Source organism: Protopterus annectens, chromosome 6.part0, assembly GCF_019279795.1.
Source record: "Protopterus annectens isolate FY-2018-M chromosome 6.part0, PAN1.0, whole genome shotgun sequence".
NCBI lineage: Eukaryota > Metazoa > Chordata > Ceratodontiformes > Protopteridae > Protopterus > Protopterus annectens.
In genome coordinates this window covers 1580282325-1580296303 of record NC_056737.1, presented here as the reverse complement: position 1 = coordinate 1580296303, position 13979 = coordinate 1580282325, and the positions used below count along the sequence as shown (strand labels likewise).

Here is a 13979-nt window from a genome sequence, read left to right as displayed (position 1 = left end):
TTAGACATAATTCTAGGTAAAGGTAGGATTCCAGTCAGCACCAGAGTCTCACCTGCATTTGACACATGCATAATGACATCTAATATGTCTCTCTGCATGGTTCTCAGTGCAGAGTGCCTCAAATCATGACAGGCTCATAATCAGATTTGATTGAGCAAGGGATTGAAGAGCCTCTATAATGTTTGTTGTAAATCCTGCACCAAAGAGACAACTGTCACCCTGTCTTTGTCCAACTTGGATTACATGTCTATTAATAACTATCTACATACCTATGAGTTCAGTGGCAACAGCCTGGACTTCTCCATGCGTATGTGGGTAGTAGTGCAGTATTTATAGATGTTTTGTGAGGGTTTGTGTTCTTCGTTCTAGGAGACATGAAAAGTGACTTTTTGACAACCCTACTGTAAGTCGGTTTGATCGTTTTGAAGAGAGGGTAGCCTTTGTGTTGTGTAAATAATAGCAAATTTCACAGACTGAGTTGTGTGTGTTAAATGAAAGTACATTTTCTGTGGGCATTAGGCAGTTCTTACACTGCCTAAGAATACCATATAATATGAGATTGTCCACAGAAGGGACAGGTATTCAATTGTGATTTCCTTCATGAAATGAAAGATGAAATTGCAGCACTTCCTGATAAATTCAGTAATTATTATGAACCCAAAGTTTGTTGTGAGCCCAGACTTTGCCAATTATTAGACATTTACTTAATACAACTGGACAAGGTCCTAGAGATTTTATATGTATGTTGTTGACCTGAAGAATAAAACTAAAAACTGTAGATTCAGTGAAATATATGATCTGAAGTAGGCAGACTTCATTCGTCTGCAACCTGTGGGTATCGGATCCGACCTCGGATCCGAGCCGGCAATTCAAAAGCTTAGGCTCTGAGCTCCTAGCTCCTCCCTCTTACCCATAACCCCTTGCCAAGCCCTGACTGACCTCAGATTTCGTTTGCCGCTTTTCAAGTAGCTACGGAATTCCAGAGCTCCTGGCGTTGGTGAAGATAAGAAAGAATTTTTTGACAGAAAAAGTTTTAAAAATCTTTATTTTTGTTGTTGATATAGTTAGTGTTGAGTGTGTTTAGGCTTTCCTCTCTCTTTTATTTAATTTTCTCGGGTTTTGCGTAGTTTGTTTGTGTGTGTTTTGTGTTAGGCCTTAGGGTTGTGATGTCTGAAGCCCATAAGGCTGTTTTCTCGAAATGTACCGAGTGTGGCCATAAGCTGTCCCCAGCGGATGGCCACACTGCAAGAATGCTTGGGGTTGAACACCTGTCATCTGGTTGTACCATTTGTGCAGGGTTCAACCCGGCTTTGAGGGAGCGGAGGTCGGCTGGTGCTGGCGGTCTTTTACCTCCAGACACCGCCGCCTCTGCCCCTTCCACTCAGCAACCTGTTGCTGTGGGTTCTCCCCCTCCGGCTGGGACTCAACCTCCCTCTAAGTTGCCGGAGGGGAAGGAATCCTCTAGGGAGAGAGAGAGAAGAAGGAGAGGCACAGGGAGAGGCACCACAAGCGAAGAGCCGAAACTTCCAGTTCGGCTCCTCCATCTAAGCGGGCCTCCCCTGTGCCTTCTAGCTTTCCTCCTCCTCGGCTCCACTCCCCTCGGTTCTCTCCTGGACCCGAGGAGGAGGAGGCTAGCCCTTCTAGGAGGTCTCCGAGGTGGCTCTCTAGGTCCGCTTCGGTGGCCTCCACCAGGTCAACATTTTCAATGAGTGAAGCTGATATGGACCGGATGATGAGGAAATTCATCCAGGCCCAAATGCAAATGGGAGTGCTCCTAGCCCCCATCCGGGAGGGCTTGACCCTTTTCGCCTTGGCTCCTTCTCCGACCCATACCACGGGTTCGGAGCTGTCGGCGCCGGGCAGATTTGGATCCGGGGGTGGGTCGGATCCGATGGGTCGGCGTACCTCGGATCCGTCCCATCCCTTGAGTGCTGGTACCGGACCCGACCTCTCGGAGCCGAGGGCCGAGCCTCGATTCCGAGGGAGCTGGTGTGTCTTCGCCCGCCCAGGTCGGAGCACACCGGTCTCGGATCCGACGGTTCGCTCCGACTCCGATCCGCAAGGCCGGATCCGAGTGGGGGTCGGCTCGGGCTTAGAGAAGCTGGCTCCCCTCGGCTTTCGGCGTAGTGGAAAGGGCACTGTTGAGGACATCCGGACCCCGGTCCCTGCCACGGCTCCATCCCGCACTCCATTGCAGTTGGGCCAGGCCCCACCAGCCGGTCCCAGGGACAGCCCGCCTCGATGTCCCAAGTGGTTCCCTTGGAACATCCAACTGCTGAAGAGTACTCCTCGGACAGCCCCCCCGATGAAGTACCTCGGAAGCGTAAGTGCAAAAGGAGGCACATGGACTCCCCTGAGTCCGTCACTGAAGACACAGACTTGGATGAAGGGGAAGGCTCCCCTAGGTCACCCCTTGAGGTCGTCTCATTTGAAGCCATCATGGAGATGCTAAGGATGAGGGGGTGGTCTGCCCCAAGGCTTCTTCGACGAGTCTGTGTTCTTGGAGGCATTCGAGGCGGCCCTTCTACCTCTTGGGTGTCCCTCCTGCTGACCCCTGGTGGATCTTATTTCCATCAGGGCGTGGAAGGATCCGGACACCATTGAGCCTATCCCTAAGCGCCGGACCGCATTCTTTCCCTCCGTTGGACCGCACCCACTGGAGTAAGGGTCCCCAGTAGATGCCATGATGATGGCTGCAGCCACGAAGAGGGAATTGGCCCAGGAGAGTCCCTCCATGCATCCTCCAGGCAAGGAGTCCCTCGATGGATCGCATTGGGAAGCGAGTTTTTAGTTCAGCAACCTTCTCCTTGAGAGCGCTGAACTACATGGCACATGTCATTAGGATGCAGCGGGATCTGATTAAAGAATACGCTGCATCTCCGAGTCCATCTCGAGTGAGGATAAACAGGTTTACTCCACCAATGGCCACTCTCAGATCAGTTTCCAATACATCTATGCGGCTGCTTTCTCATGCTACTGAGGGAGCCGCTAGAGCCAGCAGAGCAGGCCTAGTCTTGAGGCGACAGGCCTGGCTCCGCCATTGTGATTTTGCAGAGCCCTTCAAGGCGACCTTCGAATGCCCCTTCGATGGTTCTGCCTTGTTTGGCAAGACTGTTCGCGAGACATTAGTCCAGAGCGAAAGGACGGAAGACGCTGTCTGCCGTCGGAGTCCGCTTCTCAGCTCCCCAGAGGTCCTTCTCTAAGAACCAAAAGGGACAGAAGAAGATGTGGTTCCGAAGTCGCAGCAGTCCCAACCTGCTCGGATAACCAGTCCTTCCGTGGCAGAGGAGGACGGGGAGGTCGTCGTGCTAGAGGCAGGGGGGCTCCTGGCAACTTTGGGTCCAGAGAACCTTTCTCTGATAGACCCACGCAGCAGCCCTGAAGGGTTGCCCGGCTGTCCGTCTCTGGAGGCAGTCGGGGGGCAGTTTTCGAGGCACCTGACTTCTTGGGAGTCCATAACAACAGACAGTTGGGTGCTTCGTGTCATATCCAGAGGATATTCAATTCCCCTATTCAAGGTTCCCAAATCTCGCAGCCTCCCAGATGTTCCACCCGACCAAAGGGAGGCGGCAGCTGTCGGAATCGAACAGCTGCTAGAAAAAAAGAGCTATCCAGCCCCGAGATCAAACCGGATTAGGGTTTTACTCCAGGTTCTTTTTGGTGCCAAAGAAGACGGGGGACTTAAGATCAATCTTAGACCTTTCCCAGCTGAACCTGTCAGTAACCAAGCAAAAGTTCGGATGGTCACCCTGCAATCTATACTTCCTCTTGAGGGAGAACGACTGGATGTGCTCCATAGACCTCAAGGACGCGTACTACCACATTCGGATGGACAGACGATCCAGGAGGTTTCTTCGCCTCGCTGGGAGCCAGTCATTATCAGTTCAGGGTCCTCTTTGGTCTCACCTCAGCCCCCAGGGTGTTTACCAAGGTGCTAGCGGTGGTAGCGGCCCACCTGAGGCTCCAGGGATTACAGGTCTTTCCGCATCCTGGACGACTGGCTCCTGACGGCATCATCAAGGCATCTTCTGTGCTCAGCCAGGGATTACTTTCTTCAACTAGCACCAAGGCTGGGCATCACGATCAACTGGGAGAAATCTTTACTGAACCCCACACAAGTTATAGATTTCATAGGAGGAAGACTAAACACCAGATCAATGCGAGCCTTCCTCACCCCAGACCGTATTGCCAGCCTGAAGTGTCATGTGACAGCGATCCTGCAACCATCTCCAACTGCAGCTTCGGGCCCGAGGGCCCTAGGTGGTATGGCGGCAGCTATTCCGCCTCTCATTCATGCCCGCATGCGGGTTCTTCAATGGACCCTTCAGGTTCAGTGGTCCCCTCTTTGTTCTTCTCTAAACGCTCCGATTGCGGTCAGCAGAGCGTGCAGGGACTTCCTTCTTTGGTGGCTTCTTTCTCCGGAGCCCCTGGCAGGGAGACCTTTTGCTGCATTTCCCGAGCCACAGTGACCACGGACGCTTCTTGCCTCGGGTGGGGGCATTCTGCGGAAAGATTGTCCAAGGCACGTGGAATCCCACAGAGACGCCATTGCATATAAATGTCCTGGAAATGAGGGCGGTGCTCCTAGCGTTGCAAGCACTTCACCACGCTTCTTCCTTCAGGGACTATTGCGATTCAGACAGACAACATGTCGGTAGTCTGGTATATCAACAAACAGGGAGGAACCAGGTCTTACCCCTTTGTCGAGAGGCCATGAGAGTCTGGGAATGCTAATTTCCACCAAACGCTTTCTGGTAGCAACGCACATTCCGGGAAAGTCCAACATCCTTGCGGACAAGCTCAGTCGCACCATCCTTTCTCCACACGAGTGGTCTCTCAATCCTCAAGTAGCGAAGAAGATTTTTGCCGCTTGGGGCAACCCTGTTGCGATCTTTTGCCTCTCCCTCAAACGCCAAATGCGACAATTTCTTCGCTCTGCTTCCCCACCAGGGAGTTCCCGAGATGCTCTGGTGCATGCTTGGCCTCCCGGTCTCCTTTATGCCTACCCTCCACTTCCTCTGATGCAGAGGCTTCTGCAGAATGCCAACAGTTTGGGGTGCAGAATGATTCTCATTGCCCGTTCTGGCCTCGACAACCTTGGTTCCCTTCGTATGGTCTCACAAAATCAATCCACCCTGGATTCTGGATCCACTCGGATCTCATCTCCCACCCTCTGGGAATGTCAGTTCCCAATCTGGACCCTGAAGTTGACAGCTTGGCTGCTCCAGTTCCATCCTTAATTAGGACTCCCGGTATCTCATCACCGGTCAAGGCCATTTTAGTGGCAGCTCATAAACCTTCCACCAGGCAGGTTTATCGGAGTAAATGGAAGAGATTCTCTATATGGGCAGTACAGAGAACTTTGGATCCTTTCGCACCTATGTCAGCGGTGCTGGATTTTCTAACAGACCTCTTTCATCAAGGGGCTAGTTCTTCCACGATTAAGGTACAATTGGCAGCTATCTCGCATTATCACATTGGTCATGACACAGCTCCCCTTATGACGTAAATTATGCAAAACATTTCTCAAAGGAGTTTTTTTGTTGAGGCCTCCAGTCAAGGAGGTTGTACCACCCTGGGACTTGTCTTTAGTTCTGCAAGCCCTTACTGCTCCTCCCTTCGAGCCTGCAGCTTCTACTGATTTAAAGTACCTTTCCTGGAAGACTGCCTTCCTGGTAGCTATCACTTCAGCCAGAAGAGTGTCTGAGCTTCAGGCTCTATGTCAAGCCGCCTTACCTTTCTTTCTTCCCTGATAGGGTGTGCCTCAGGACCAATCCTTCTTTTCTTCCAAGGTCTCTTCTGAATCCAATATTAACCAGTCAATCAATTTACCTGTGTTTTTCCCAAGTACTCAAACAAAGGAGAATACAAATTGCATTCCTTGGATGTTCATAGACAATTACGTTTTATATTAACAGAACAGCTGGTCACAGGAAATCAGATCAGCTGTTCGTCTCCTTTGCTAAATTTGCTCTGGGTAAAGCAGTATCTAAAGTCACACTATCTAAGTGGATTGCTAATTGTATTCTGCAGGCATATGACACTTCAGGTAGACCTGCTCCTCAGAGGGTTACGGCTCATTCTACTAGGGCAGTTTCCACGCCAGCCGCCTTTAAGTCCCGTGTATCATTGGATGATATCTGCTGCAGCTACTTGGGCCTCGCCTCATACTTTTATTTCTCATTACAAGGTGGATGTTGTTTCTAGAGGAAGAGCATCCTTTGGCTCAGCGGTGCTCGAAACATCCTTCCATGACAGCCCAAGATTCAGGTAGCTAGGGACTCTGTCCCACAGGTTGCAGACGAATGAAGTCTGCCTACTTCAGATTTAGAAGTTATGTACTCACCATAACGCTTCCATCTGAGTAGGTGACTTCATTCGATGCAACTATCCTCCATCCCCTGACCTTTATAGAGCGAGTATTTATGCTGTTTTAGTGTACTGTTGTCAGTATTTTGAGGCAAACTCAATCTGAGGTCAGTCAGGGCTTGGCAAGGGGTTATGGGTAAGAGGGAAGAGCTAGGAGCTCGGAGCCTAAGCTTTTGAATTGCCGGCTCGGATCCGAGGTCGGATCCGATACCCACAGGTTGCATCCGAATGAAGTCACCTACTCAGATGGAACGTTATGGTGAGTACATAACTTCTAAATTCTTTTGCAAGACAAGTAATTATTGGTTGTGAAAGAAGGTGATAAAATGGGGGCTTCTGGTGCCGTGCTGCACTAGCACTGATGTAATGTTAAAGGGTTTTTAGTGGACTCCCCATAAGTGTGTAAAGTGGTTAGTAGATTGAATAGTGACTCAGTGGATTAGAACAATTCCTTAAGTCAAAGGAAAAGGGGAGGAAGATAGCCCAAGGTGACTAGAAGTAATTGATAGAAGACAAGAAGGGTAAATCAGCATGGTACATTCGAACAGCTTGCATGCAACACATGAACTGTAGGAGAGGGTTTTGTTGGTCACAGTTTTTCAAGAAATAAATAAAATGAATAGTAAATGAGCTGAAAACATGGGGTCCACCATCAGAAGGTTGACTGAGGTAGAGGAGGTACTGCCTGAAAGTTCAGACTTTGTACAGTTACTAGTAAATTAAATCACCAGGCAAATTCTGTCCAATATAGTAATCTTTAATTAACAAGACTGAGAACTTTCGTCTATTTAGAGTACAGACTTCTTCAGAATGAATAAATGCAGCAAGACATACTTCCTTATGTAGTGAACAGTCACATGATATTATGTAAATGCAACTATTTAATATTCATTTGCCTATATTTCAACATACAGGCTCTAGAAATAGTGGCATTAATACCTTGTGGATGTTCAACATTCAAAGTCATTTGCCAAAATAACTCCCTCCTTATTAACAAATTAGTTCAGTCCCCCCACATCTGCAATTACATTTAACATTTTCCAGTATTATAAAAAAAAAAACGTATTAAAATCAGGGCATGCCTCCATGCCTCTGCATGTGTAGCTAAGGCGTTGTATTTATTCTGCTTTTTAATTCCATAAATATGCTGATAAATCCTTACTTTTTGACCTTTTCAGTTTTTCCTATGTAAAACACAGAACAGGATAAACAGGTTGCTAAATATACCCCTCGTTTGGTGGTATAATTGTACTGACCTTTGCAAGATAATATCATACTTTTATTTCCTACAGAAAGTGCCTGTATTAATAAACCTACATTGCATGCATGCCACACGCTTTAACATAAGTACTCCTAAGGATTTTTTCCCCCAACCTTGGGTGTCTTTGAATCAAAAAGCTGTTTCAAATTACAACCAGATGTAAAAACCTACCTTCCCACTCAATGTTATAATAGGCCAAAGTTGTCTAATATTTTGTGTTGCCTTTATGTCAGTAGAAAATCCTAGCCAGAGTGCTGTAGAGTATTGTGACCCTGTGCCCTCATCTGTTGTGCTTTTCATGCCACACAAAAGGATAGATGCAAAATGGTAAGTCTAGTAGTCACCTCTCTGACAATATCACCCATCAAACTGGTGAAGTACCCCCTATCTATAATAATATTTTTCAGAAAATGACCCTCCTTAGTTAACACATCATCCTTTAATAGTATCCTAGAAATCCTTATAAACTACCCTTTCATTACATTCCTTTTCATCCAGAGTGGATGATTACTAGTGAAATGTTGATAGGAGTTGCTAAAAGACTTTTTTCACTACACATTGGAAGATATTCCTCTTTCATTCTGACTTTTGCTAAGTTCCACATCCAAGAATTTAATAAGATCATACGGATAAGTATATGTGAACATTAAAAAAGTGGTAAATGTGTTTAAATAGTTCATAAAAACAGTTCATCCACACTACCAGACCACACAATAAAAATGTCATCTAAAAATCTGACATATATTTTAATTAATCTAGCCATTTCTGATGATAAAACTACCTCCTTTTCCCATTTGTAAAGAACATGGTTGGCAAAAATTGGGGCTGATGTGGCCCTCTTAGATACCTGTTTAAATAAAATAAATGAAGAAAAAGAACTTAGTTTTATGGACTATTTACATACAGTCACAGATTAAATCAATATCGTCTCTCTGCAAAAATTGTTGTTCACAAAGCACATCTCTAAACCAAGCTAGACCTATATTATGGAGACTAACTGTATACAAGTTTTATCCACTGTAACAAATTTCCAGAGTCAATCTTTGTAGTGTGTAATAAGTCCAAAAGATGCCACGAGTCCCAAAGGATTACGGAAAAGGTCTAAAACACCTTTCAATTTTCTATCCACCAACACTCAGTTTTGCTCCCCTTAGCTGAAATTAGAGGCATACATGATGGGTAATTTAGGTTCTTATGGGTTCTCAGAATCTCAACTATATGAGGTGCAATTAAATTTTTGACTTCTGAGAACTGGTATATGGAATCCCAAATAACTTAATTTAGTCTTAAATCATTCAACCACAAATCTATTTTAATATAGACTACTTTCATTTCATTCATAGACACTTGTCAATTAAAATCATCAGTGTTAAGCATCAGGCTCCAGCTGTTAACATATTCATCAGAATCCATAAAAACAGCCCCCCACCTTTAGGTTTCATAATAAGAATAGTGCCATCCTGACAAAGCTGTTTAAGGGTAGTACTTTCAGCTTGTGAGGGGTTCCTATAAGTTTTTACTGTGATAATTATTCAGCAGACACCTAATGTCCCTTTCACATATTTTCTCAAACATGTTAAGTACAGATATAAAGAGGTGGGTTGAAGGTGTTTTGCTTTCCCAATGGGTCATGACTGTTATTTTTACAAAACAGTACTTCAAAATTCAGCTTTCTAGTGAAAAGCTTCAGTTCTATCAGCACAGCAACCAAGATAGCCCTTCTTGTAAGTACAAAGAAGAACCCTTTAGTTACATAAATGTGGTCATCAGATATATCAGTCTCAGTGTAATTATAAATTTTAAAATCACCTTTGGTGATAACACTTACCCTTGCTTCATTAAAAGTACTTAAAATGTCATTAAAAGCCATTATTGTCTGTAAAACCATTTTCATTATGAACTGAATAACAAGGTACCTGATGTTCCTCTTGTTTTGATGAGATATTGAACCTCTGGTGAAATCAGTACTTCATCTTCTAAAGGGGTAGTCATAAAACCTTCTAAAGCATCACAAACCACATTCAGTGTCATTATTAAGTTTCCTGCCATCGCATAGCACTAGTTCTGATGTTGTTTTAAAAGCTTCTGTTTCCCAAAATTTGGCCAAAAAAATTTCCCTTGGTAATTATAATTCCTCTGAGTTATTTCCTTGCTTCTGTGTGGCCCTAGTAGTTCTAAAAAAGTATTAAGTTCATCATTAATAGGTTCCATGTTCTCTGACTCCCCAAATGTACCCAGAGTGCTCAAAGCTTCCCCTTGAGTACAAACAAAAGAAGAAAACCCTTCCTTTTCTGAGTCCTGTATCCCTTGCACTCAACTGTTTTCTTGCCCTGGGGAAATGGGTAAGTTGCTTTGTCAGCATATTCATTTCCATTGTGCACTATTTTTTTCTTTTTTCTAGCCACATTTTTTGTCACATGGTCCTCCAATTTTGTAAATACTAGACCATACTCTTGTTTAATAGTGGGAAACAATAAATCTTCTCTTAATTTTTGGTTCAGCCTGGTAATTTCCTTTTGAATGCAGAAATAGTCTCTTTGTTGTGCTTGATAATAATTTCCATGTACTTCAATTCCTGTTCTATCAAAGAATAGGAGTAACTCAGCCTGTAGTGGTGTCCCCTCAGCTCTACCAGTTGGGTATTAAACAATGTTAATCATTTTGGTACAATACCTCACTGAATACATTCAAGTAAGAATTATCTAACTAGTTTATTTTATATGTCTTCCAGTTGTCCCTTAATAATTTTATTCTCAGTTGAGGGGTCTAATACTGGGTTAGCTTTCAAAATATTATGCTGAAGCAGTCACTTTCAACATCTAGGCTGCTTCCACCAAGGCAGTAGTAATCTAGTAACAAACATTGACTAATATTTTTAATGTTCACATATACTTATTCTTATGATCTTGTTAAGTTTTTGGATGTGGAATTTAGCAAAATTCAGAATGAAAGAAGAGTATCTTCCAGTGTGTTCAGAAAGTAAATTCTGGAAGCTGGGTTTCAGCCATATTAATTCAGTTAGTCAACTGTTACTCAACAAAAACCTGTTCTGTAAACGAATAGTGTACTATCCAAAGATTTCCTTCTAAAGTGAGAACCAAGCCTCTGTCCTTCAAGGAGAGCATGCTGCTGAAGAAGCCTCAAACTAAAAGTGAATTTTATTAGACAAATATTTTGCCAATAAACAATCAGGAGGTTCAGATCTGTCTTCAGGCATAGCATGTTAACAAAATGAAGAAATGGTCATTGTTACAATGCATTCAAACATAAATGGCATTAATTCCACTCGATGTATGATACAAATCTTTTAACGTGCGCATTCCCTAACTCAAGTGAGGAAGTAATGTAACTGGTATCTTTTTTTTCTGGTTATGCCACTAGTCGTGTTAAGTATATCAGCTTGAAAATAAATTGCTTACTTTATAGCTTTCTAGTTTTATTTTATTTATTTTTTTAGCTACGAAGGTCTCAATGTCCATATGTTTTGATACTGTGGTTTCTGGCTACATCTTTTGCACTATTTAAAGGAGCAGGATCTTCTCACAGAACTGTATCATGCTAAAGGTTATGCTAGCGCTGTCTGAGGCTGTGGCAATTTTTTCTGCAATGATGTTTCACATGCATTAATGAGTTATTTTCTTTTCTTTTTTTAATAGAATATTTCTAGATGTCTCACAGAATGATAACACAGTTTTGCGTCGTATGAACCTAAGATCCTTTCTCATGGCTCCATTACAGAGGGTTACTAAATATCCTCTATTGCTGTGCAGAATTATCAAGGCAACAATTGAATACCATCCTGATCACACCAGTTTGCGAGAAGCAAAGAGTCGAGTTGAATCCCATCTAGAGCACATTAACATGAAAACAAAGCAAGAAAGTAACACCTGGTCCCTTCGTTCATTCCGCAGAGACAGCAGGAGAAACAGGGAAGTCATTAATATTGAAATGAGGGAAATATCCATAAAAACTGTTGGCTGGTCCAGGGAAGATACTCGTTTTGTTATGGAAGGATCTCTACAGATTGCTCAGCCTCCTGATGGCCAGTGGATCAAAAAAGGAACCAAGGCTTTGAAATTTCAAAATGTGCATGTTCTCTTAATGGTCAACATGAAACGGCTCTCAGATTCCTGTCTGGATGGGTTGTCAGCAGAGATCTCACCCCACCATGAGCCCATTAAAGACGCAGTGTTAACACTCATTAAGGACAAAAGCAATGGGAAGTTTGCACTACTCCGAGAGCCCTTGAAGCTCTGTAACTGTGTGATCTCTATAGACCCAGAATGTAATGAAACATTTGAATTGCTGGAAATCCGACGTGAAGCCTTTGTATTCAGAGACAGTGACATGACACGAACCCATCACTGGTTCAGGCAGATCAAGCGGTATTCACGAGAGCTGGGCTCTTGGAAGAAGAGACGTAATGCTCTGCCTAATATTATGATAAGTACTACTCAAAGCAAGTCTTAAATCAGCACAACTACAGAAACCTTTGTGCTTTAATTTTAAAGCAGGAATTTTACTAGTACAGAAAATATGATACAAGACAACAGATTATTGCAAAAAAGCTATGGCATTGATAGATACTGCATGGTAGACTTTTACAGATCACAAATGCCAAATGGAACTATTTCCATCTCACTATAACACCTCACTATAACATTTGTATATTTTGCACATCTTAAAATTGACTCATAATTATTTAATACAGAAAATACTGGAACTAGAATATTAGTGGCATGTGTTAATATTATTAGGTACTGCATAATATCAAATACTTTGTGAATTACACAGTGGGTATTCAGTATTACATTACACAAGCCAAAAGATGGGAATAATTTATTAATGGTAGATGGAAGGTTATTTTTTGTTTATCCTTTCAGAATATGCTTTTACAGCAGGCTTTGGAAAGTCCACAAGAAAGAGCATTTCTTGTGTTTTGCCTTTCATTACACCACAATGTAGTATACTTTGGATATACTCACATTTTTTTAATGTTGACATAGCGATGAGGATGACTGTAAGACCCCCACATAAGGACAGTCAGAAAAACTGAATGCCTAGCCTAGCAGATGCAACACCAAGGGGTGTGTGTGTGTGTGTGTGTGTGTGTGTGTGTGTGTGTGTGTGTGTGTGTGTGTGTGTGTGTGTACACAAGTGCATTTATGTGCACGCATTGGGTGTTTTGTGTATGTTTTTCTACACTCACACAATTGCCTACTAGTTAACATATTCAACATCAGTGTGTGTTGTGTGCAGACATGCACATGCCTACTAGTAAACACATGTTCAGCATCTGGTATTGCATTTTGCAAATGCTTAAAGCCAACACACAGTATAGCCTGCCTAATAAGCGTAGTTCAGAGTGTTAGAATACTGATGTCACCTGCACCATTATCTTTTTGTGAGAGCGCAAGTAAATTTTGACAGTGCAGGAACATAACATAATATAATAATAGCATTGTAACATTTTAAAAATGTCATATTTTACTACTTTATATTCCTGTAATAATTTTCTCTACAATATTTTTTACTGTTTGTTACTTAAAATATGTTGCATTTGATACAAAAGAAGCACTTTATGTAAGCAATTACATTCAATTATTTTCCCATCTGTACCTCTCCTTCATATGGCAAGCTTTCTAACTTCAAAACTACAGTTCTGCAGTAGGAAGACAGAGCCATCTATGTTCATGTAAAATGTGTTAGGCAGTGAGGTCTTGGGACTGGCTGCAAAAAAGGAAAAATAGCACAAGACATGTCAGTCCAACTGGATCTGTGCCATCTCACATGCTATGTATCTAACTGTCAGAAGAAACATGTTCAGGTATCTAAAGGGAAAACTAATTACTTTAGATATAACAAGCTGTCAGTTTATTAAGTATTTTTTATTGAGTGTTTGGTTTGTAAGTGAACGGAAATGGAAAACAAAGTATACATTCACGGGGTAAGCAGGACTGAACATAGCTTACAAGGGTACACAATACATTAGTTAATAATGTTTGAAAACAATTGTAAATAAACATCCCCTCCCTTAGGTATACTGTATGTCTTCTGTCATCTCCTCAAGGACTGTAAAGAACTGTCGAGTGCAGTGTGAATAAATAAATTTATATAAAATGAACTTCCCATCATATCTTCATTCTGTAAGGTTTTCAGAGACACATCACTACAGCATCTCTAAACAGATGGCAATGTTTGTATTACTTTGCAGTAAGAAAAGCTTCACAAAGCTGTTGGCTGTTATAACTTGGCTGTTTTATTAAGTACTTGAAAATAGTTAGCAGCATGTCTTTTCACTGTCATTACACATAAGAAACAAAATATCTGACAGAGAAAAAGAAGTTAT

At 42.9% G+C, this 13979-nt stretch overlaps 1 protein-coding gene across 3 annotated transcripts in view; it reads left to right on the top strand.

The window, feature by feature from the left end:
* The window catches only part of LOC122804862, a 1319203-nt gene extending 1305449 nt beyond the window's left edge, over positions 1–13754 (top strand). For all 3 annotated transcript variants that reach the window (XM_044075030.1, XM_044075029.1, XM_044075028.1), the window contains one exon: positions 11287–13754. In XM_044075030.1, coding sequence (XP_043930965.1) covers positions 11287–12100 — 814 coding nt within the window. In that variant the 3' untranslated portion in view covers positions 12101–13754. The remainder of the gene's footprint in view (positions 1–11286) is intronic.
* Positions 13755–13979: the final 225 nt, after the last annotated feature.